At 36.8% G+C, this 26,984-nt stretch overlaps 2 protein-coding genes across 3 annotated transcripts in view; one reads left to right on the top strand and one right to left on the bottom strand.

Moving 5' to 3' along the window:
- The window catches only part of LOC150099094 (chitin synthase chs-2-like), a 162,347-nt gene that overhangs the window by 65,156 nt on the left and 70,207 nt on the right, over positions 1 to 26,984 (bottom strand). The window contains exon 6 of the mRNA XM_090405809.1: positions 5,984 to 6,184. Coding sequence (XP_090261935.1) covers positions 5,984 to 6,184 — 201 coding nt within the window. The remainder of the gene's footprint in view (positions 1 to 5,983; positions 6,185 to 26,984) is intronic.
- gwl (serine/threonine-protein kinase greatwall) overlaps positions 1 to 26,984 on the top strand; it is a 524,263-nt gene that overhangs the window by 446,861 nt on the left and 50,418 nt on the right. The gene's annotated exons all lie outside the window — the stretch shown is intronic.

The following is a 26,984-nucleotide window of genomic DNA, read 5'->3' as shown; positions in this document are numbered from 1 at the left end:
TTGGTTTTCCTGTTTCTTCAGTATAATGGCTGTTGGGGATGGCGTATTGTTTACTGCAAGGAGCGAGTTATCGCTCCAATGTGAAATTCGGGGCGATAGAGACTCGCAATATGAGTAGGAGAATTCATGCATAATATAATTTAATATATATATATATATATATATATATAGACTATAAAAGTTTATGAAATTCACATCGTATGATACTTTATGGGTTGTTTCCTTAAGTATCTAATAAGTGGGTTCTAAAATGTTTAGTTTTAGTATGTATGGCTATAATTTTTTTATTAATAAAATATAATAAGCACATATTTCACTGTCAATGGGAAATGGCACCTTTTTTATTTGCTAACTAAACGCTGTATTTTTGTAAAATATCTTGTTGCCGTAATATGACTGAACAAGCGCCCTTATTAAGCAGCACCGTGAGGCAGGCTGCCTCTATGCTACATCCTGTTGGTGTTACTGGGCAAAGGACAGCGTAAGAATGAATTCGCGGTCTGTCTTAAACTAACAATTTCCACTAAAAATATAATAAAAAATCGAGAATATTTATAAAATTTTCGCTGAGTCGATGCTTACTCTGTAAAATAAAATCTGTGGTAATATTGATAACGTTTCACTTCAAACAAATTATAATAAAACTGGTGATGTATTAAGTTAAAAATGTTGTTAGATTATTAAGAATTCATAATAATTTGACTGATTTAAAATTTCATTTTTATTGCATTAACTATAATTTGTAATTGTGTAATTTATATAGTACGATATAATTCAAGAATAAGAAAATTTAATATTTTTTTTATTATTTCCCGTGGTGAAATGGCGCCCTTGTGCGGCGCACAATCTGCACAACCGCACGGCTCGGCCCTGATTGTGGATTGCTCTGTATTATATTCCATTCACTCCTGATTTTGTAGTGTTTTGAAAAGATTTTCTCTGGGCACCTTGTCATTGTCTCATGATTTCTCAACTATTTGTCTTAAAGTGAAAATCTGATTTTGGCAAACTATTTCATTTGAACCCAGCTTGTTGTTCTCCAAATTTCTCTTCCACAATCTATCTCAATCTCTTTTCAAGTATGCTTGCATAAGTCTTACCTGGAACACTTAGCAGTGAAATTCCTTTGTAAAGGAATTCCCTTTATTCCCTTTTTTATAGAGTACTATGAGAACTCGACTCCAATCTTTAGGAATTCAACCTTCTGATATTTATTCTTATAAATATCAGGAAGGTGGCAATCAATGAAAATGAAGCAAATTGAAAACAAGAACCAAGGTTTGGTTCTTGTTTTCCATTTGTTTCAAATGGAAACAAATGAAAGGTTTTAAAATTTCTTACATACTGTTCTTTTCATTGTGATAACCATTTTTATCCTGATTAATAAGTAATGGTCAGGTTAGGTTAGGTTCCAATTTCAGATTCTCTGTACACTTGTATCCTGAACCATCATGTTGATATCACTATCAACAACGACCTGAGCAGAAGTCCAGTAAATACTTGCCATTATTATTAGCTTTGCTCTTTTCTCCAAATTTTCCCAAATGTTCGGGCAGCTGACATAAAGATAATGGAAAACCACGTTTTCCATTATCTTTATGTCAGCTGCCCGACATTGGCACAAATAAGTTTCATTGTCCATTTCCCCATTTTGAAGTTTACTCACATAACTCTACTCGAAACTGCCTTCCAATGAAGAAGTTTATCTTCGTGCTTGGTATTGAATGCTATTACTACTCCTTCCTTTCCTTGATTATTATTGCCTGGAACCTGGAAATACCATCCTATGCTTTTTATTGTTTAGTAAGATCTCACCTTTTTTTGTCTCAGTAATGCCAATTATGTCTCAAAATGATTTAAACTGATAATTCAGTACTAGCTGTTTGAATTTAATGAAATCATATTTAAGATTTCTATTCATTTCAAAATGAGGCAAAAGAAATTATATATATAGAGCACACTCATAAGCCAAAATATCGGTGAAATATGTTTTAACTGTGCATTTAACTTTTAACACACTCATCACATTTTTACAGAAGCATCCTAGTTCAGTCGAGTTCTTTGAATAACAGATTTGCACAAGACGAGCAGAAGTCCAGTAAATACTTGCCATTATTATTAGCTTTGCCCTTTTCTCCAAATTTTCTCAAAATGTTCCTGTATGCCTGGTGGGATTCATTTCATATGCTGCCGTTTAAATCCCCAGAAAGGACCATATTTTCCATTATCTTTATGTCAGCTGCCCGACATTGGCATTGACAGTTCTTGAAAAGACAAGCAGAAGCCCAGTAAATACTTACCATTATTATTAGCTTTGCCCTTTTCTCCAAATTTTCTCAAAATGTTCCTTATGTCTCGGATTCATTTCATATGCTGCTGTTTAAATCCCCAGAAAGGACCACATTTTCCATTATCTTTGTCAGCTGCCTGACATCGACATTGACAGTTCTTGAAAAATCAACATAAACACTGACAATTAAAAATTCAACTCTAACAATTTCAAACTGTGTGTAAATAGCCCACTAGAACAAATGTGCAATGAGCCATAGTAGTATGGCAAAATTCACACTACACTAGCAAGGTGGTCTCTACTGTTCAGCAGAGAAACAGAGAGGGAGAGATAAATCCCAAACATTTTAAATGTTTTTCGTTTAATTTACGCCATAAATCATGCTTGGTGTAGAATACCATGCTTGCTTGCAACCTCTGGGTAGAATTATAGCAATGACTGTAAGATAGAGAATGAACATACAAATTTGAATTCTTTTGAATTCAAATTTCACTATAGTAAAAAAAAAATAAAACAACTACACTACTGTACAGTATACTTTGCTGTATGTTTTACTGAACCAGTTGTTGGTTCAAGACTCATTAATGGTTATTCCATGTGAAATCATGAAATTAAAAATTAAATTGAAGCTGCAGTTAATTGTAGCTTATTCCAAAATTGTCATATTTTTTTATTGCCATTTTAATGCTCAACACACACTTTGTGATTTCTTATTTGCATTTTCAGACAAACTAATTTTTTTTTCAAAATGCTGTACTGGTACCACCTGTTTTAGGTGTTCCAAGTGGTGCTCTTTTCTCCCATTTTTTATACTCTCTCCAGGGACCCTAGGACCACAAGGAGACATATGATACAACACTCTTGGTGTTGTATCATTTGGGAAGGCCAGTGCTTCCCAAACTTATGGATGTGAAGGCCCCTTTGGAAAAATTAAAATATTTCACGACCCCCATTCAGAAAAAAAAACATCGTAATACAGACATGTGATTATAATGTTTATTGTATTTATATTCAATACAAAAAAGAAATAATAAATAATAAAAATTAAATATATTTCTTTTAAGATAAAAAAATATATCTACTTAGTCTTAAAACATTTTAAATTTGTTTTTATTATTTCACGGGCCACCTCAACAAAACTAACGACTCCCAAGGGCGTCGCGGCCTTGGGAGTCGGCCAACCAGGCCAGCCTGATTAGCCGAGTGGTTAGCGTATCCGCTCTCCAGCCAAAACGATCCGGGTTCGAATCCCCCCCCCCTGGGCTTGGATGTTTGTGATTGTCTGTGAATATACTAGTGGCAGTGGTGGGCGGTAGATGGCGTTAGTGTAGTTGGTGGATTGTGGGTGGTGGAGATAGAGAGCTGTAGAGTAGATGCCCTCCCTGATGAGTCTTTGGACTCCCTGGTAATAATAATAATAATGTGAGAAATCATGGTTCATAATGTGAGAAGTTGTGGATCGCCTTGCTTGATGGAAGTTGCTTGAGATTTTTCTTTGTTGCAAGAAGGTCAAACTTCCTGATTAAACTTCTTTTATTGTGCTAGTTCTAAATGAATAGTTTCAGTTAATTTTAGGCTAGAGCCACTCCACATACACCTGGTTGGCTGTTCTTGGAAGTGTCTCATGGGCTACCAAAACCAGTAAACTGTAACAGAACAATGGTGTAATCCAACATCAATTTTTTGCACTGCCCATCAATAACAATCACAAAGAGTGCCACCATTGCCCTCCATACATGTGACTATCCTGTTCTGGAGTTCATTTTATTTTCAGTTTTCACTGAGTGTGTCTTCAAAGTGACTTTGATAATGCTAACTTGAACTGGCAAAACATCAGGTTGCAAATATTTAATTTACTTAGTAAATTATTTACCTTCATTCTTGATGCTATGTAGTTTTTGTTCAAAACTTCAACATGAATCACTACAACAGCTATGGAAATCTGAATATTATTATTATTGTTATGATTATTATTACAAGGGCATCTCCCTACAGTCCTAAAACTCACTGTGGGAGACCAAAACTATGAACTTAATATCTGTCGTACATTTCCTTGAAACCATTAACAGACAAAGCACTCACAACTAACTCTGGCAACCCATTCCATTCATTCACCACTCTACAAGCAATCAAGGTGAAAACAGGTGACTAGTGGTTTACTACAGGTTCAGTGCTTGGACCACTACTGTTTAATTTGTATATAAATGATATAAGAAATGAAAGGAAACATTCAGTTGTTTGCTGATGATGTGAAATTAGGTAGAATAATAGTTAATCAAGGCAATGTGGAGAACTTGCAGGATGATTTAAATAGGTTGTCAGTATAAGCAAAAGATAATGGGTGTCAGTTTAATGTGGAGAAATGTAAAGTTATGCATTTTGGGATAAATAGATTACAAGCTGTGTACAACATTAATGGAACTTTACTCAATGAAATAGATGAAGCTAGAGATTTCGGAGTAGTTTTAACAGAGTTAAAGTTTAAAGGACATATTGCTAAGGTAGCTCATAAGATTACTTTGCTATTGAAGAACACATTAACAAGTAGACATAAAGAAGTCGTTATTTCTCTTTATAAGGCCTTGATGTGCCCACATCTGGATTACTGTTCTCAAGTCTGGGTTTCTTGGGGATGAGGAAGCAGTGGAGAGGATTCAGAGGTGAGTAGCCTGTTTTTTCCTGTGTTGACAAGAGAAAAACAGGGGATATGATAACCTCCCTATAGGAGTGATGCAGGAGAAATGTTCCAGCACTTGGCTAGAGGGGCCAGAACAAGAGGTCCTCCATGGAAGTTGAATAAAAGTGTGGTTAGTAGGGATGTGAAGACCATGGAGGTGCCTGTACAATAATGATAATTATTATTATACAAGTATCTCCATGGAGTTAGAAGAATCACTGTGGTAGATCCATTATTCCCACAGTTCTACCCATTCAAAACCCACCAAGAAATCTAGTCATAACTTTTACTTATTCACTTGTATCAGCAACTCTTTCATATCTTCTCAAATACTTCACTTATCTCTTTCGAGATCATTAGTACCAGTCAAAATAAACATCTCATTTACCTTTCCTCTCTGCAGTTACTAAATACAAACTGGTTTGCTGTAAGTGTTGTATGTGATTGCAGGAGGAAATATGGGATACGATTATAAAAGTGAGTGTTAAATTTGATTGAGTGTCTAAACAGACACAGAGAAATTAACTATTTTTGATAGCTTCAGGATCCACATGGTCAGCCTAGTGGCTGTGCACTTCGCAACCATATGACTGGGTAAGGAGTGTCCCAGGTTCGATTCCCATCGAAGACGTGAGGAATTTGAGGATCTTCCTCAGCCATAGCCAAGTTAGCCGGTCTTGGACGCGGGCAGTAGGGATTTGGTTTTTTCTGCCAGTTTATCTGGCATTTTTCATCCCGCAAGCAGGCAAACCAGCCCCATGAACACGCATACGGATCTACAGCCATAAATACTTAACCCCCCCATGAGGGGGGGGCTCAACTCACCCCAATAGGAATGGGGGAGAAAAAGGGAGGAAACTCCATACGAATAAATAAATAAATAGCTTCAGGGAATGGTATGTACATTTCTTATCTGCAAAACTAGAAACTACAAAAGATTTTTGAATGTATATAATTTTCTGGAAATAAGCTTATTAAGTAAACATATTCTTTCCCTTATTTACATAATTACTAACCTTGATCGTATTGTACATAATGCAAGGGCTCAGTTGAAGTTGCTGTGTATTTTTTCATTACATTGTCTCCCATCAGAGCACTTGCACGAAATAGAGAAAAGCAACCAGGACTACAAAGCACACAGCCAATCATATGCTCTGTAGCTTTTTGCAGCCAGTGACCCATGGCATACTCAAATTTCTGGTACCATACCATAGCTCCTGTGAAAGAAGAATATACCATATTATTCCATGAAAATCAGGTTATCTATAGTGCTATTTAGTATTGCAATAATATTAAGGGAAAGTTGGCTAATTTCACATTTCTGGTTTTGTTAAACCAAACATTTGAAAATTTCTCTGATAACTAGACATTTCAGGATATGCAATAGTTTAGCAAAATTTGAATAATTAAGTTAAAAAATTGAATTTAAATGGTACGGTTAATCACTCATTCTGTATTATAACTATCAGGAAAATTAAATGGTTAATAATAATATTATTAGGATAATCATTTTCATTTTATGCATTCAGGTATGATTTCACTCCAAGGAGTAAGATCATGCCTGTATTCATGAAGTTTGGGATTTGATTTGATATATTATGACACAAAGGAATCAAAGGTCATATTGCATATGGTAAATGGTTGGTGGGATTCAAACCTGCAGCCTCATGGCTGGAGAGAGGATATGTTAACCAGGCTATCCATGAAGGTGTGGAGCACATAAAACACCAGAGTCAGAATCTTGTTCCCTGGAAATAAGACAAAGAGTAGGTATGAGAATGAAACAGTCATAATCATGAATGGGTTAAAAATCTGTGAGCTGTCCTTCCTCACGAGAAAGGAAATATATATTGCATGGGTATTGAGCCCAAACCAAATGTGAGAATAGTTATATAAGGATGGTAACCATCTCAGGATCTACTTGAATTCTGATTCAAGTCAGGATTTCATGTCTAATACCAAGGTGTCTCATTAAACATGGAGATTTGCAGAGGCAGATAATTTTGTCTGTTGTAAATTTTGTGCAAATGTACATTATCTCTGGATTCCACCAACAGAAATGATGGCAATCCTATTACAACTATTTAATATCAAATAATATAAGACAGAGAGACAGGAATTCTTTTACTTGGTAATAATACATACCAGTATCAAGAGTACATCTTTATTTAATTTGTAAACTAGGTAACAGACAAAATTTCATTTCACTTTAGGAATGCAATTTTTGAGCAAAAATTGTTTCTCTCTCTCTCCTGCAGCAAAGAATTCCTTTTTTTTTTTTTTTTTTTTTTTTTTTTTTTTTTTTTGAGATTTGGAACATTCTTATTATTATTAGATGGGTGTCTCCATGAAATCAGAAGAATCATCTTGGGAGACCTACACTATCCTTTATACACACAATACCTATCATATCTCCTCAAACTCATTCACTGTCAGGGCACTCACCACTACTTCTAATCCATTCTACTCATTCATCACTCTCCTCTCCTAGCGAAAATCTAGCCTTCACACCTTTATTAACCTTCACTTTCCTCTTTCACAACTTATGGCATGACTTCTAGTTCTCTCTCTCTCTATTCATCATGTATTGAAAAATTTATTTTGTCAATCTTATAGAACCCTTTTATCATCTTCCCTCTTTTCTGCCTATTCACTGAACTTTAAAGCCAACAAATTATATTCTTGGTTTCATCCTTTATGCAAATGTAAGCAAATAAACTTTGTGTGTGAAGTCACTTCACGACTGGGCTGCTGTATATAGGGGCTAATGACTTCACATCAATTGCCTTAGTATCCCATAATACAATGCACATAAAGTCTGCCACAGTTCAGAGAACCGTAGCTGGCAGAGTACCAAGAAGAGTCAATTCACGTTGAAGAGGAGAAAGGAATAAGGCGATGTACGAATTCATCACAAACATGCGAAATCATGGGTTTATATAAAATTTTATAACTGTTATACTAGCAAAATAGTTACCATTTTTTTAAAAACTAGAATGTTCATTAAAGAAAAGCTAATTGTCTGACGTGTAATAATAAACACTCATACCACGAAACACATTAATTAACCTATTATAGAAATGGATTAACCTTCTTCTGCCATGTGCATAAGTGTCAAGGATTCTCTCATCTGTTGTCAGACTGTATCCTTACAGATAAGTATAATGCTATGCATTATGGGAAGGGTCACTACCAAGACCAGTTTTGATTTTAATTGAGGTCTCATATGTGAGACCCAGAAATGATACCAAGGTTGAAGGTCCCTAAACTTTACACCCATACAGATTCAACCTATTCTCATAGGGAGCATTCTACAGACCTGCCACCAGCTTGGTCTTTGAATCCCATGAAATTCAAGCAACCAAATCTGAGCACGCTAGTCAAGATGCAACCATTCTTCTGCATCCAATTGATCCTATGAGCTATTTTGACAACTTTTACAATATGCCCTCCAAACTTCAACTCACTGTACCATGACACTCAGATCCCTAGCTTAATCAGTTTCCTGCAATTTCGTACTATCAGTGGAATACACAGTACTGTATATAATCTTTTCAACCTTACATTTCGCAACATTAAATTGACGTCTATCATTCTTCTCCCATAGTGCCATTTATTTAAATCATCCTGCATTTATCAACTGCTGCCCTACCCAGTTTTGCATCATCAGCAAACAACTGAATATCCCTCCCTTAAATCTTTCCCTATATCATTAATATACAAATTAAAGAGCCATGGCCTTAGTGCAGATCCCTGAGGCACTTCACTAGTTAGCCTCATTCTTCTGGATTCCAACCCCCCTCCCCATATATTACTTTCTGGTGTCTGTCTGTCAGTCACTCCTATCTGTCACCAGCTTCATACCCATTCACTCCAACTTTTGTTATAGTTTTTCCATGTAATATCCTAGCAAATGCAGATTTCAAAGCGAAATCAACTACTGGAATCCTTATAATGTGATTTTTTCCCCCATACCAACCATGTTGCCTTCCTAGTCTTCTTTTTATACTATGTAACTGCTGTTACCTCCCATCTTATAAGGCCTCCTTAACATCCTCTTACAAGTTGACTGCTCCTATCCTTTGGGAAATCGATTTAAACCCAGTTGCTGGTAATGTAATATAGGCTTAGGTTTGGTAGTTATTCATACCAGTGCTTCACAGTATATACACTAGAAGCAAAATAAATAATTTATTGAGGCATTAATATTTCATTGAATTTCTAACCATATTTTCAGAGAACAAATTACGATTGTGATAAAACACACAGCACTTAATTAGATTTGCAGAAACAATTCAGATTGTAGTTGAACATGGATGTTAATTCAGAAAGGCCAGGAAAATGTGATTTAAAATTATCAGAATGCATTAATTTGGCAAATTCATATTGATACTTATTTTGTAATTAAAAGAATGTTTCATAGTTCCTTATTAACATAGAGTACAAGTGGAGTGTTAATGGTTTTCTCGAAGAATAAAAAGCCGATTATGAACAAGGATCAACTCTGGATCCCAAACCAAATCTTCAGAAAAGTCAGAGAAATGCTGTCCAGATCACAAGCCTCTTTTGTATACAGTTGGACAAGATGTTCTTGACTTTTTCTGCCAAAAACTCAAAGGCATTTGTCATGTTTGGAATGCCAGGTGTATTTACCAAGTTGGGATTTACCACAGTTCTATTGTAACTTGGAGAAAAAGTAAGAAACTGGCTTTTCCTGTGAGCTATGATGCATCAGAACCACAAATATAAAGAAGATAAAAATAAGGTTGGACAAAAATTATAGTCAGTTGCTTTGAAGAAAAAAAAAAAAACATAATTGCCATCTGGACTTGAAGGAAGTCTCCTGCTTTTAGCCCTTTCAAAATACTTTTTGGATGTGTTGATAATTTGCATGCAGATATTTATGGTCTCATTATAAATAGAAAGTAAAGACAGATTTCAGTGTTCACTGAAGAATCAATGTCTTTTAGCTATGCATGCAGTGGAAGTATTTGAATCATAACACTGAAAATAATAATACAACTAAGAAAATGGGCCACAGAAATCATGAATATCATTCCACTTGACATTATTATAATTCCAGACAACATGTGAATGAGAGTGACTGTGTGAATGCTGCTCCATGGAAGAAAAAAATCAACTAGACAGGGATTTGAAATGCCTGTAGAACAAACAACAACCACAGCATACTCAGAAGAGTCACAGAATGTTATCTGTATCCTGTAGACATATGAACAATATGTGTAAGATCAATAGTGATATACAATGGTAACAAAACAGAATGGGATAGTTAGTATAAGGCATCAAGATGGGGGGGGGGGGCTTTTGCACTTTATATACACTAATGCCAGAAGCATTAGGAACAAGTAGGAGGAATTTTTAGCCTTGGTTGGCTCATCCCGGCCAAAGGTTATTGGCAGACGTGGTTAACAGAAGATGATATAGTTAATGGGGTAGAATGTGAAAGGTATAGTGTGTTCAGGAAGGATAGGGGAAGGAGTGTTATTGATGAATAGCTGATGAACTGCAGGACAGTGAAAATAGCACATTAGAGGCTATCTGGTGTGAGATTGAGGCCAGCAGAACAAAATATACAATTGGGTGCTGGCTATAGACCAGGGGTTGGGATAGATGATGGAGGTAGTATGCATTGGCAAACAGATTCAATGAGTGGAGGACAGGTAACTTAAGGGGGGGGGGGCGGATTTCAACTATGGAAACAGATTGGAAGATGGAGAGGATGCATGGGAGAAAGGAAATGGAATTTATGCAGTTATTACCTGAGACAACATGGAATAGAATATAACTAGGGGTTCGAGAGTGCTCGATCTAGTAATTGCATCAAAGGATTTGTCTATAAGGAATATGACCGCGTTGTCACCAATTGGTGAGAGTGATCATATGGTACTGACCTGGGAGGTGGCTAAATGTGTGAAATTTTCAGTTAAGACAAGGTACATGTGGAATTACTGGGCTGATAAGTATGATAAGCTTAGGAGATTGCTTGGATCAGTGCCATGGCATGTAAAACTGCAAGGGATGGATGTTGATAGTGTTTGAGGGAGGTAATAGCTGACTGCATACCTAGAGTCTGGAGAGTAAATCAAGTGGGTGTTAAATGGATGAATAACACCATTAAGCTGGAGCTGCGAAAAAAGAAACAATTGTGGAGGGAATTTAAGGAGAAAGGTGACCTGCAGGCACAAGTCAAAAGGGTAACTAGTGTGGTAAGAAAAACAAAAGCAGATTATGAAAGGAAGTTAGCAACACTGGCTAAAGAGAATCCCAAACAGTTCTTGCAACATCCTGCGAGTAAAAGAAAAAATGTATATGGCAGAATGATTTCAAGGAATGCTGATGGTAGGAAGGTAACTGAATCAGTCAAAATAGTAGAATTACTAGGTGAACACTTTGCAAGAGTATATCATCCAGGCAGTGATATTGCAGGAATGAGGGAACCAAGGTGAATGAAATAGAGGTGAATAGCATATTACAGAACCTTAATGTGAATATATCTGTGGGATTGGATGGTATACCACCTTGAGTCTTATGTGAAGTGGCAAAGGACTTGTCAGCACCCTTGACCATATTGTTTAATCCAAGTCTCAGCGCTGGGTTATTTCAGAGGGGGTGGAAAGAGGCGAAAATAGTTCCGATGCATAAAGGAGGCTCCAAGAATGCTGTTGCAAACTACTCACCGATCAGCATATCAGTAGTCACTGTCAAAGTATTGGAGAAGTTGGTCAAGAGCAAAATGCAGGAAAATGGATAGATGAAAATGGGATACTATATTGGGGGAGGGCAGCATGGTTTTGTGAAGGGTAGATCATGCCTCAGTAACTTGCTCATGTTTTATAATACAGTGACTGCTGAATTGGATAAGGGTAATGGGTTTATAGTGATACTGCTGGACTTTGCAAAGGCCTTTGACAGGATACCACATGAAATTCTAATCAGTAAACTGCAGCACATGGGGATGGATATAGAGTGGTTGATGGAGAGATATCAGAGAGTAGTTTATTCAGGAGTAGAGTTCACAAAAAGATCTGTGACTAGTGTGCCACAGGTTTCTGTTCTTGGACCACTGCTATTTAATTTGTTCATTAATAATATAGGAAAGGATCTGAGAAGAACTGTTCAGTTATTTACTGACGATGTAAAGTTGGGTGGAGCAATAGTGTATACACATAATGTCAAAATTTTGCAGGATGATTTGGATAGATTGACAGACTGGGCTAAGGAGAATAGATCTCAGTTTAATGTGGCAAAGTGTAAAATTATGCATTTTAGAGTGAAAAGATTATCTACAGTATACCACATTGGTGGAACCGTACTCCAGGAAATTCACAAAGCCAGAGACTTGGGTGTGTTAGTGGATAGGAAGTTAAAGTTTTAGGAAGCACATAGCAAAAGTGGCTAAATCAGATCACTTGGTTACTGAAGAATACTTTGATGAGCAAGTTATTCTTCCTCTGTATTGAGACTGGATAAGACCCCATCTTGACGACTGTGTGCAGATCTGTACCAATGTTTCTTGATGATGGGGAGGAGGTGGAGAGGATCCAGAGGCAAATGACCAAGATGATAACTGGTCTATGGAATCAACGTTACGAGAACAAGTTGAAGATTTGTGGGTTACAGGAACTGGTTGATAGGCGGAAAAGGAGTGATATGATTGAGACATTTAAATTACTGCGGGGAGTTTTACAAGATTAATTCAGATGAAATTTTTCAGAACAGTGTGGTGGTGTGAAAACTAGGAGCCATCCATGGAAACTGAGCAAAAGTGGTGAATGAGTGGAATATGCTGCCAGAGTGTGTTGTGGGCGCCATGACTGTGAATGAGTTCAAAGCAAAGTATAATAGATACTGTGCAAATGCTGATGATAGTTCTTGACATGATGTTTAGGGTCTCCCTCGATGAGTCTAATGACTCCTTGGATTTGCCCGTAATAATAATAATAGTGTTGACTATCTTGGCGCTCTACCTGCAGGATCAGTACGGTTGTGAACATTTAAAGAAAGGAACTGAAAAAGAACAAAATTAGCATTAGCCAAGCAATAGAAACATCAAGTGAATTTGTTTACCTATTAGGAAAAGTGTGTGTTGTTTTGGAGATTGAAATGAACATCATTTAAATCTAGAGGATCTTATCCATAGGTAAGTACAGATCAAAAAGATTTACTCAGCTATATAAAAAGATTAAAGAAGTTGAGAAATATCGAAATTAAAAAAAACTATTAAGCATTTGAACACACAATTAGTTTCATCTTCTTAGGAGACTCAATCTGGTGTATGACATGAAAAGAGAAATTACAAAAATATACATTATGAGATATCAGTAGGTATAAATTAACTTCAAATGTATTGCTAACATTTGAAGGCATTCTGGATGCCAAAGTTGAAGATTCTGTCACTCATCCAGTGATCTGGAACAAATCCCAAAAGTTTTTTTTTTAGATGCTATGATGAGCTGAAGAGAAGTACTGTGGAATCAACAGAAAATTGTCCTCAGTCTGGTCCATCTTAATACTAACCTTAGCTATAGCCTTGGTTCTCTTCAGCTATACAACTTTGTTGTACGTGGGATCATGCTCAACAATACCATGGCACCCAGAATGCCTTCAAATGTCAGCAATATGTTTCCAAGTTAATTTATAGCTTCTGATGACTTGAATTTTGAAGACTCGAAAGGGGGTCTGCCCCCAGCGCCTATGCCCCCCCCCCTCCCCATGCTTCCGGACTGGTAGGCCGGTTCTTGAATTCTGATGACTCGACACTCAGGGTAGCCCGAGTTTCAAATAACTTGACAAAAAAACGTTACAAAAAAAGCTTTTTATATTATAGGGTATATATATATATATATATATATATATATATATATATATATATATATATATATATATATATATTAGGATAACCAAGTAATTTTATAAACATGGTTATTTTAACTCCTAATCCCAAGTATGCAAACAATTAAGTTTGCGCCTGAAACAAAGTTCAAGTCTAAAGATGTTACAACACCAGGGCAACTCATTGTAAAGGTGGGTAAAGCTCTGATCACTATTCTTAGTATTTTCCCATAATGTAAAGCACATCTCACTAGAAGATGTATACTCCAATGCATTATGGGTGGGGTCACTACCCAGACCGGTTTCAACCTTTTTTTGAGGTCTCCTTGGTGAGTAGCTAGACCCTAAATACCAAGTTTTAGTAATACGGAGCCTTATCACCTTTACCTATAAAAGTTGCAACAAGGTGTTTTTATTTTTAATAAAAATCTCTGGAGGAGATATAGATGTAATAAATTTTTTAACAAAAAATTTATTACATATACATATATATATATATATACTGACTTAGATCCGAGAACTAGAAATAACAATTAAATTTATTCAAAACGCAACATGTTTCATCAGATTGTCCGACTTCTTCAGCTGTGGGAACATAAAAAGCACATAAAAAACACTATAAGAAACATCGTATCACTATAAAAACGACTATTATAAAATTCAGTTAGCTTTGAACTGTAGCTATAGCTACAGTCTGTGTTGAAGTTCTATTGTTGGGCAACTGTGTGCATCTGATTTCACGAATGTGCCAATATCGGATAGCAGAGCTGAAAGAGTCCGGTAAATTATAACTGAGGTTATTATTTATATGATGAGGGTCCATAACAATTTCCTTAGACTCAACTATGTGGCGCTCCACCTCGTCACGGCATATGTGAAGGTTTGAAATATGAGATAAACTGGACAACAACTTGAAACCTTCATATATGCCGTGACGAGGTGGAGCGCTGCATAGTCGAGTCTAAGGAAATTGTTATGGACCCTCATCATATAAATAATAACCTCAGTTATAATTTACCGGACTCTTTCAGCTCTGCTATCCGATATTGGCACACTCGTGAAATCAGATGCACACAGTTGCTCAACAATAGAACTTCAACACGGACTGTAGCTACAGTTCAAAGCTAACTGAATTTTATAATAGTGATACGATGTTTCTTATGGTGTTTTTTATTTGCTTTTTATGTTCCCACGCCTGAAGAAGTCGGACAATCTGCTGAAACATGTTGTGTTTTGAATAAATTTATTTAATTGTTATTTCTAGTTCTGGGATCTAAGTCAGTATATATAAATATGAACATATCCCAATTCCAAGTTAATATTACGGATCGTCATATATATATATATAATATAAATCTTTAAAACTGAAATATGCATGGTTATTAACATCTGATTGGCCAACTGGATAGAATTCGATTGTCCAACTAAATGCCATGGAGTAGAATCCCACATGTGGATGTTGTAAGACCACCGTTTTGCTTATTGGAGGCTTGAAGTGGTTTGAAAAGCTTACCATGTTTAATCTCAAAAGTAGTGCTCACGGTTTACCTAACCCTTAGCCCAGCTATAATTCTAAATGTACAATATGTTTACAACTTTTTATCAGTTGGATTTGCATTAAAGATAAAATAACATCAGCCAAATTCTAGTGTGAATTCCCACTTCAGTTAGACTGAAATTCACTTCCATAGTCTTTGGTTGCTTCAGCCATAGTAATTCCAAACAAACAAACCTATTTAGTTAAAATTGGTTCAATGATATATAGTAGTTCACCTGCATATAGTATATTATACTTGATAGGAAATTAGAGGCTGTTGAGTACAGATCATTTGCCTCAATATTATTAAGAAAGATATCATAGGGAGGATAAGTACCCAAGTCATTAATTTCGCTTGGGTAATTTAACATGTAAATTTTGCATGGAGAGTGGTTGGACCATGGAATGCAATGCCTGATAGGATAGTGAAAGCAAGAACGGTGAATGAGTTTAAGAAGTGGCATGATTAACTTTGTGTTATCTAAGATTGACCTCCCACAATGAGTCTTGTTACTCTATAGAGAGTCTGAATAATAATAACATGTATCCCATTATGCACTACAGGCATCATGTAATCCTCAATGCCCTTCCTAATCAACCTTACCAGATGTAACTACCATTTCAAAAATACAACCTAGTCTGTAATTTAATGCATCCGTTCTATTTTCACCGGAATGCAGTAGTGTAATATTATTGAGGTTTCTTTATTTTATATATATTTTCTAATGTTACTGTGTGTTTGTTATATATATTGAGGTTTTGATTTTTAATATGCATAATATATTTTTTTATTTACTACTTACTAATGTTATTGTTACTGCACCTTAAAATATCTATCTTTCTCTTAATCATCTGTCTATCGATTTTGTAATATATCTATCTGTTCTTTATACTTGTCTTCCATATATTCATTCATTAACTTTTTTTATACTTCATCCTTATCTTTTACCTTTCTATATAGTCAGTTAATCTTAATACCTTTTCTCTACTTTCAGTATATTATACTTGAGATTTCTAGAAATTTATTTGATTATTCCAGGCTGTGCCACTAAAAATCTCTAATTGGCATAAGAAATTGTTTATACCTCCAGTAAAGCACCTCTATACAGTTAATTACAGTCGTGGCTAACTCCTAACTTAAATTTCGTACCAAGCTTTAATTTCTTTCCCGCTTACAGGATCGGATTTTATTTGAGAACAGTGCAGTTGCTAAAAAGATCAGATGGCACTTCTTATAAATAAAACAAACATATTTATTCACACTAAGACAATAATACAATGTATACACTTAAATGATGTTACTATCATTTCCTCTCAAAGCTAAGCATCAAAATTAAAACATCACATAGGACAACTCTTAGGCATGTTATAAACATCAAAGACGTAAATCATCAAACAATTAATTCTATATATCAAATAACTATCAGCCCATTTACAATCTAGGAATTATCATGCTTTGACTAATAAAATCTCTAATTCTAACTTTCACAAAAAAAATGTAAAACTCACTTAGCAACCAACTTCTCGCACCATTACAATTCTAAATTCTATAATTTTCTTATCAATTCCTTTAAATCATTTCAACACAATACAACATAAGCTTAAACTTTCATTAATATCCTTCAGATTATTCAAAAAGCAAACAAATTCACTCCATGCTAATAAGTTTTCAATCTATTACATCCTCCAGCTCTAAGAATTCAGTTCTTCCCATCATATATAAGAGAAAGCTTTTCAACAAAATTCAACTAACATTAATTCTTTCATAGGCACAATTGCACTTAGTTGTATCTTCTCTTCAGGCTTATTCTGGATCCCCCTCTATTTTAAGGCTTGCTCTATCGCTTCAGAAGCATCATGGAAACTGTGTTCTCCTCTGGAATTTCTCGCAGGGCTGGAGGTCGATCTTTCGGTGTTGTAGGCACTAGGACGTGCGGTCTGATGATCAAAGCCTTGTCATCCAGGTCCTGAGCCGCTACTTGCTCTATAAGGTTTCGCCTCCAGTTACCCTCCACGAATTCACCCGGGATTCCATGGATCGACCTCCCTCTCTTCTCCTGGCGTCACGTCTCCCAATGCACATTCGTCAATGGCTGTCAGTCCATTGCTGAACCTTTTATTTCGCCTCTCGCGGGACGCTGCGCGAAGTTTTTAGACCCCATATATTTCCACGCAAACTTTGAATTAAGGTCTGGGATCCCCGTACCTATCACGTGCTAACTCCTTTCCTTCTAGAAAGTTCCAACTTCTATCTCCCTGAAGTGTAGTTTAATCCCTTTTTCAGCATAGCATAACAGCTTCTGATGCATACCGCCCCCTTTTGCTATGGACCTTGACGGCGGTGTCGGACTGCTTTGGTTACAATGGGTTTCCATTCTACCCTATACCAAGTGATACATCAAATAGATTTCCGAACTCTAAGGTAATTGCCCCTAAACTTCTATTTTTTTAGATACTTGTTTAATTCCTCTGGGTCTCTACAGATAGGCATTTTGTATTACTTATGTAGGTAATTCTAGCATACCTCAGATCTCTAAGGGATTTTCTTTTGAAATACACACTCGTATATCTTCTATCTACAGTATCATGTGAATTTTTCTGGGCTGATATTATTATTTACATCTATTATATACAAGTTTACAATTCTTTGAATTTCGGATGTGACTCCTGTAAAATCGATTCAATAAAACATTGTAAAAATTTATGAAGCTGCATCAACTTTTACAGTAGTACATTTATGTTCTCTCTCTCTCTCACCCACACCTTACACATGCTCTTATTAAGCAACCAAACTAAATGTATTCTCATTCTTTAACACATTCTTTTACAAAATGCAAAGTTTCATCCAGTCCAATCACCTTTCTCATATCAAAATTACTGAATTTGAATGCCTACAGCTCATTCACCTTCACCCCCCACAAAAATTATTTCAATCAGTATAAAATAGCTTAACAAATGAATCATTAAATAGTTCCATTTTTATCCTTAACTTCAAATATCCTTTTTCTTCCACAATTCTCATGTAATTTCTTTATTCATTTGACTCCTATTCTATTCATCCATTTGTCTAGGTACACAATTCTTATTGCTATCACCAACTATCTCTTAACTGTCTCTTTTCCTTAGTGCTCCATGCTGTTTCCTGAGTATTACAATCCCCTGTTATATAGTTTCAAATGTATGTGTGTGTGCACACGCACAGGTACAAAATCTTATCCCTTTATTATTATTATTATTATTATTTCGGGCGACTCCAGGAGTCCTTAGACTCATCGAGGGAGGCCCTAAACATCATGTCCACACAACTATGCGATTACATTCTCACAGTATCTATCATACCTTGTCTTGAACTCGTTCACCGTCATAGCACCCACAACAGACTCTAGCAGCTTATTCCACTCATTTACCACTCTAAAAGTAAAGAACTCAGCTCTAACACCCCTGCTAACCACACTCTTGCCCAGCTTCCATAGGTGTCCCCTAGTTCTCCCACCACCAGTCCTGATCTCAAAAATATCCTCTGAATTAATCCTATAGAATCCCTTTAGCAATTTGAATGTCTCAATCATATCTCCCCTCCTCTGCCTATCAACTAGTTTCTGCAACCCACAAATCTTCAACCTGTTCTCATATGGTTCATTCCATAGACCTGTTATCATCTTAGTCACTCACCTCTGGATCCACTCCACCTCCTCCCCATCAAGAAGGAACCGAGGTGACCAAATCTGGGCACAGTAGTCGAGATAAGGTCTTATCAAGGCTCAGTACAGAGGTACAATAACTTGCTTGTCTCTGCTCGTCAAGGTATTTTTCAACAACCAAGTGAGTTGATGAGCTGATTTAGCTACTTTTGCAATGTGCCCCCTAAACTTCATCTCCCTATCCACCAACACTCCCAAGTCCCTGGTCTCATCAATCTCTTGGAGTACAGTTCCACCAATGTGGTATACTGCTGCTAATCTTTTCACCCCAAAATGCATAACTTTACATTTTGTCACATTAAATTGACATCCAGAACTCCAATCTATCTAAGTCATTCTGCAAGACTTTGCATCATCAGCGAACAAATGAATTGTTCCACTTAGATCCTTCCCTATATCGTTAATGAACAGATTAAACAGCAGTGGTCCAAGAACAGAACCCTGCGGCACACCACTAGTCACAGGCCGTCTTTTGGACTCTACTCCTGAATAAACTACTCTTTGATATCTCTCCATCAACCAACCACCTATCCATCTCACCAATCCTATATCCATTCCCATATGTTGTAGTTTACGGATTAGTATTCCATGTGGTATCCTGTCAAACGCCTTTGCCAGGTCCAGCAGTATCACTGTAAACCCATTTCCCTTATCCAGTTCAGCCATCACCTTGTTATAAAACTTGAGCAAGTTACTGAATCATGATCTACCCTTCACAAAGCCATGCTGTCCCCTGTACAGTATCTCGTTTTCATCAATCCATTCCTGTATTTTTCCCTTGACTACTTTCTCTAAGAACTTGACAACGACTCCTGATATGCTGATCGGTCGGTAATTTGCAACTGTAGTCTTGGATCCTCCTTTATGCAGTGAAACTATTTTCCCCTCTTTCCACACCTTCGGGACTAAACCAGACCTGAGACTCAGATTAAACAACATGGTCAAGGGCACTGATAATTCTTTAGCCGCTTCACGCAAGACCCGTGCCGGTATACCATCCAATCCCACAGATGTGTTCACATTAAGGTTCTGTAATAGACTAGTCACCTCCACTTCATTCATCACTATTCCCGTATAAACTAATGGTTCCTTCATTTTTTCAATGTCACCACCTGGATGATATGCTTTTGCAAAGTGCGCGCTCAGTAACTCCACTATATCGACTGATTCAGTGACCTCCTTACCATCGTCATTCCTTAAAATCATTTTGCCGTGTACAGTTTTTTTCTTGCTTGCAGCATATTGAAAGAACTGTTTGGGGATTCTCTTTTGCTTGCAAAGCTAGTTTCCTTTCATAATCCGCTTTTGCTTTTTTTACCACACTCGGTACCTTTCTGGCCTGCACTTTATACTGTTCGTGTGCCTGCAGGTCACCCCTTTCTTTAAATTCCCTCCACAGTTGTTTCTTTTTTTGCAGCTCAAGCTTAATGGTGTTATTCATCCATTGAACCCCTACTTGTTTTACTATTCGGACCCTAGGTATACAATCAGCCATTACCTCCTGTAAATGCTCCTTGACCACGTCCCACGCTCTATCGACGTCTAGCCCTTGCAGTTGTACATGCCATGGCACTGATCCAAGCAATCTCCTAAGCTTGTCATACTTACCAGCACGGTAATTCCACATTTACCCTGTCTTAATCGAAAATTCCACACCTTTAGCCACTTCCCAGGTCAAGACCTTATGATCACTCTCACCAATAGGTGGCAACATCGTCATATTCATTACAGTCAAATTCTCAGATGCTATTACCAGGTCAAGCACTCTCACACCCCTAGTATTTTCAATTACATGCTGTTTCAGATAGTTATCCCTTAATAATTGAATAAAATCCTTTTCCTTCCTCACATGTGTCCTCTCCTCTTTCCAATCAATGTTACCATAGTTGAAATCCCCCATAATAATTACCCTCCTTCCACTCATTTCATCAATTTCCCTATGCATACTATCTCCACCATCTATTCCATCACCTGGTCTATAGCAGCACTCAACTGTATATTTTATTCTGTCAGTCGCAATCTCACACCAAATAGCCTCACATGAGCTCCTTTCACTATCCTGCGATACAACTTCAATTCTCCTTGGCTGCAGTTCATCAGCTATCATCAATAATACCCCTCCCCCCCATTTTATTCTCTCTGTCCCTCCTAAACTCCAAACTTTACATACCTGTATGCCTTCAAATTCAGGCTCACCAGCCGGTAGCAATATGGCTTCTTGTCCATAATCACATCATCTTATGCTATTTTTGCATTTAAATTATTATTAACATTTGACCTCAATGGAATCAGACTCATCATGGGAGGTACATGCTATCACACACAAAGCTCATCCAACCATGCCTTAAACTGATTCAATGCATCCCACCCACCAATCACTTGCCATGCAGAGAACCTTCTCTTCACTTCTCTGCTCATAACTTCTTTATACAGTCTCCAGGAATGGCCTCTTGTTCTACCCCCCCCCCTCGATTCTATGAAAAATTTCTTCCATGTCAACCTGATAACAATCCCTGACTAGGTTATGTGTCTCAATCATATTCCTTCCCTTTCTCCTCCTCCTATTCACAAGACAATTCACATTCTCTCAATTTGTCTTCATACTCCACATTCCAAAAGTCTACTTACCACCTTTGTGAATCTTCTCTGGATCTTTTCTAATAACATATCCTCGTCACCATAAAAACTCGGTGACCAAATCTGTTCACCATAATATATATGACGCCTGATTAAGAGGCCTCATATTGATTATGGTGAACAGATTTGGTCACCTGGATATCAGCCAATATCCTGGACCCAACTCACTAGTCTGTTATCCAATCCAATCTGTTTCAGTTTATTTAACAGCTTGTCATGTGACAGTCTATCAAAAGCTTTTGCAAAATTTAGTGTATATCACTGTATATGCATCTCCGTTGGCCAAGACATTTGTAACCTTGTTATGATACATAAGTAAGTTTGTCAAATATGATCTCTCTTTATCAAACTCCTGGTGACAACCTCAAAGTGTACTGCTGTTATCAACCCATTTCTGTATCCTAGTTCTCGCCAATCTCTGTAGTATCTTCGCCAGAACTCCAGATATACAGATTGGCATATAATTTGTAGCCATAGCCTTATCACCGCTATTATGCAGTGGAAGAATTTTACTTAATTTCCACTCTCTAGGAATTTGTACTAATCAGGGGTTGTTATCAGGTTGACATGGAAGAAATTTTTCATAGAATCGGAGGGGGGGGGGGGTAGAACAAGAGGCCATCCCTGGAGACTATAACTCTGATTAAATAGGCATGCTAATGCCACTACCAATTCCCTTAAGAAACATAGTGACATGTCATGAAATCCTTATTGACATCAAGCTTATTTATTTCCTTGTATATCTCCTGTTTATTCACAATTAAGCCATCCACTTCATTTGAGTTTGTAATGATTTTGTAAAATATGTTATTTTTTTGCTGTTTATTTATTTACTTACTTATTCTTGCCCCCCCCCCCCCCATTTTTTTTTTTTTCTGTGGTTAGCTAGACCTCATGTTGTAAGTCTATCTAACGTAACAGTCCCTGAGCAATTGCACAATATCAATTAAGAAATTTAATTGATCCTTTTACGTTTGAAAGTCAGGGCGAGAAGATAACAAGAAAATAAGTTAATACTTCTATGCAAGTCATGGCTCGTTACTGTATTCTACTCCCTCAGGCTCATTAATATTTTTGGGATAGTGCATTGGCTAAGGAATGAGAACCAGGTAATTACAAAACAAAAACATGTTTATTATCAAACTAAAAGATATGATACAGAGCATATAAGAGTTAATAAAAGATTAACTTAATCAAAAGCACTTTAACATACAAAACTACTTGCTATCTGAGCAACAGAAACTATAGTGCCATGAAATAAAAGTGTCTTCTATGAGACAAAACCATGCATAAATATTCCAGGAGGGATTATATTAACTTTCTTCCAACACATCCGATACTCCAATGATACTAATTAAGACACAAGCAAACTATGAATTAGACATACTTAACAATACATATTCTTCCATTATTTCACATTCAATCTTACCCGCCGGTTAACAAGTAACCTCTCTCAATCCTTTACGATTTCGAGTTACATTCACAAACATACTACAACAAAATAATGGCTTGCTTGCTAACAACCTCGAGAGGAAAGTCCGACTTATATTCCGTAACACACGCAGTGAAACTGGAACGTCTTCCGTCTGGTCAATCCTCGAGAGCTTTCCTTCATCGGACGTGCTGGGGTTCTGCCATAGCTATCCAGAGCCTAGAGAGAGCTGGCGGCAGGAAGAATGATCATCCTGGAACTAGGGAAGGCGCCCTCGTAGATGAAGAGCCAAGCACGAGACCAAGGATCAAAAAGCCACGTGCTGTATTGCCTTTTATTCCTTTGTTCTTAATTAGGAGTATTCCAGGATTAGCCAGAAGTAATGAAAGAATTGACGTCGTCGCTGGCCGCTTGACCATACGATTTCGGTGGTAATCAGCACTAATCCGGCTTAACTCCTCTTAAGCTTTTACCAATAAGTCTAAAGTGCAGGTACATTCTAAAAGTAAATTATTCTTTTATATTTTTACATCTTACTAAGCACATTTTTTTCTTATAAACTCAGACAAAAAAATTGTAAAATCTTTAGCGAAAATTCTCTTAAAGAAATAATTTCTCGCGAGATTTTACAATTTCACTCTAATGAGGATGAAACACCCTTATAAATTGTTCACTGAATACCTCAATGATGTATTCTGCAGCAGTTATCATTCCCATTAACATCCCCCAGATATATGGGCTACAAAATGTGTCATTACATCCCATTGTGGATGGCATTGATTCACCCATATAGCCAAAGTGATCACACAATATACTGGCAACACACTTTCACACATAAAACACTCACCCCAGTATAGTAGACCTCATCCAAGCCACATTTCCTTCTAATATCTCAGTCCTGTTTCAGTTCACCATGAACTCAGGCTATTTTATTTGGCAAGGAAAATTCCACAAACGGATAGAAGGGGGACAGCCATGGGTTCTCCACTACTAACCAACTTCTTAATGGAGACCCTTGAAGAAAAATCCTTGAACCTTTCCCAACAAAAACACACTGTCTGGAAATACTATGCAGATAATGTGTTTCTCCATTTGGCAGTACAGTAATGAGGGTATGAAGCGCCTGTGGCAACTGTCTGACTTGTACCCCCCCCAACCCAAAAATGAAAAAAATTTAAATGTAACAAGTTAAATTTTACTAAATTCAATATGTTAAATACTTACTATTAACCCCATCAAAACGAGTTACAGTGTGTTGCAGAATTTGTGTGTCTAAAGCGGCATATTGCCGAAATTTAAAAATACAATATAAAATAGCAGACTTTTATATCTATTTATTTATTTTTTACGTTTTGCGCCCGTGGTGGGCATCTCTTTTGCCACGGCCTCATTACAGCACTACCGTTTGGTCACATGGCCTGGATATCCTCAACATTTTCTTAACATCCCAGGATCCCGTTAACCTTGGAAAAGGAAAACAAGTCTCCTATTCCTAGACACTGATTACATGCTAGCCTGCAGATTTCTGGAGGTGACATGAAAACGGGAGTTTTTTACCACTGTGATGACAGCACAGTGGTAAAAAACACTGACCAGGCATGCAGTCAGGAATACATATCCTGACTGCATGCAGTCAGGAATACAGTCAGGAATTCCTGACTGCATGCAGTCAGGAACATGCAGTCAGGAATAAACGGAGAATGTCAGAAATCTGCAGGCTAGCATGTAATCAGTGTCTAGCCTGCAGATTTCTGACATTCTCCTTTTTGTAAACGGAGAATGTCAGAAATCTGCAGGCTAGACACTGATTACATGCTAGCCTGCAGATTTCTGACATTCTCCGTTTACAAAAAATTCACACAGATAGATACATTCACCACCAGTAGCCCCCTTCCCAACTTGACCATATTTTCAACACTTTCTTAGCTCCTCAAGAAATATTAAAACACCGTAATAGCAAATCCCCCCCCCCCTTCAGATTACTCAAAATTCCATATATCCAGGGCACATCTGAAACTAACAAAAATCCTAAGGAAATACAACCTTACTACCACTTAAAGGCCACATAAAAAATTGGCATTCCTTATTTGCTACACCAAAGACCAACCACATTCTCTAGACCTACCAGGTTCCTTGCAGTTGCTAATTGCCCTACTACAGCCAATATCAGAATTTCTGAACTCAAGGACTATATCTGGTTCCACCATTACAACCACTCAGGACTTGACTACCGTGCTTTGGACACCCACCACAGGATATGCTGGAAAAAGGCCACTCTATTACACCACAGCAAATACAAATATGAGAAGCTATTCCTTGAATCTGCCTCAACCCTGAAAAACTTTCCAAACCTCAACAAATTTGGTACATGAGATTACCCCAAATCTGAGAAGCACTCATCCTCATCTCTTCAGTCCACTAGAGGCAACGGTTAGGACTGGACACCAAACTTTGGTTGCCTTTCTTCAGTTTTATTTGCCAGTGTTAGTACCTGTGTGCACATACCATTCTTTCTGTGATTCCTGATGATGGCATATAACGTTCTTCCCAAAATATAGGAAAGTATTATTTAAAGTTAGTATAATTAATATTTTAGTGTATGTTGTTATTTCCTGAAAAATAATAGCTATGAGTAACTAACATATATGCCTGCTTATCAGAAATATCCATTAACATCGTCTTACAATAATCATTCCTTCTTCTACTTGCCACATATCTGAAAATGAGTCTTCAGACTCCTTGGAGGTGTCAGGAATAATAATAATAATATATGGTGTCGATAGAGCATTATATCAAGCAATACTTAGTCTTTATCTGACTTGTAAGTCAGCAGTTAGAACTGAAGGAAGTACAGGAAGATGGTTTGATGTTAAATCTGGTATCAGAGAAGGATGTACATTATGAAGGAAAGCAGTATTAAACTTGATAACAAAACTGGAGATGTTAACCTCAGCTCTTTACTTTATGCAGATGATGTTATACTTTTAAATAAATCTAGTACAAGTCTGTAAGATTCCCTGACTAAATTGAATAACTGTTGTAATAAATTTGGTATGGAAATCAGCAATAACAAGAGATACACAATGAAAATAGACAGAAACACTGAAAAATGTCAACTGCATCGTGAATGGAGAACCTATAGAATATTTCAGCTACTTAGGCACAGTTTTTAGTAAATATGGAAATAGGCAACAGAATCAACAAAGCCAGTATGGTAGGAAGTCAAATGAATAAATTTATATGGAATAAGAGAAAATTAGTCAAAACACTAAATTAGCTGTATACAAGACAGTGTTCAAACCAATTTTAGCTTATAGATCTGAGAGCTGGATTCGAAATAAAACATTCAAACAAAGAACACAAAGACTAGAGTGTGAGAACAAATGACATCAATGTCAATATCATATTATAAAATAGGATTTTAGGAAAGAACCTGACACTGTTAGCATCCAGGAATGTGTTAGCAGAGCTAATCTAAGGTGGTATGGTCACCTAAATAGAATGGGAGAGGAAAGGTTTGCAGGAAAAAGACCAAGAGAAAGTCCAAGATATAGGTGGATTGGTACAGCAAAAAAATGCCTTAGAAGACAGAAATATAAGATCTGACAATGTTGGAGTTTTGACAGATAACAGATTTATTTGGAGGAAAATTGTTGATATGAAATTAGTAATGATGTCAGTTCCTCATGTAGAACTATCATAATATCCTGTACACCCACTGAGGGTACATGTCAGGAATTTGATGTTGATGTATATGCACAAAATATTTTAAATATATCATAAGTCAGACCATTAGAGAAATAATTCACATACGAAAGTGAGAACTTACAAATGGATTTCACCTCTATGGCACAAGC

Source organism: Typopeltis vanoorti, chromosome 15 (genome assembly GCF_054136105.1).
Source record: "Typopeltis vanoorti isolate ZY-2024b chromosome 15, IOZ_Tvanoo_1.0, whole genome shotgun sequence".
Lineage (NCBI taxonomy): Eukaryota > Metazoa > Arthropoda > Arachnida > Uropygi > Thelyphonidae > Typopeltis > Typopeltis vanoorti.
This window is presented reverse-complemented; position numbering and strand designations above follow the sequence as displayed.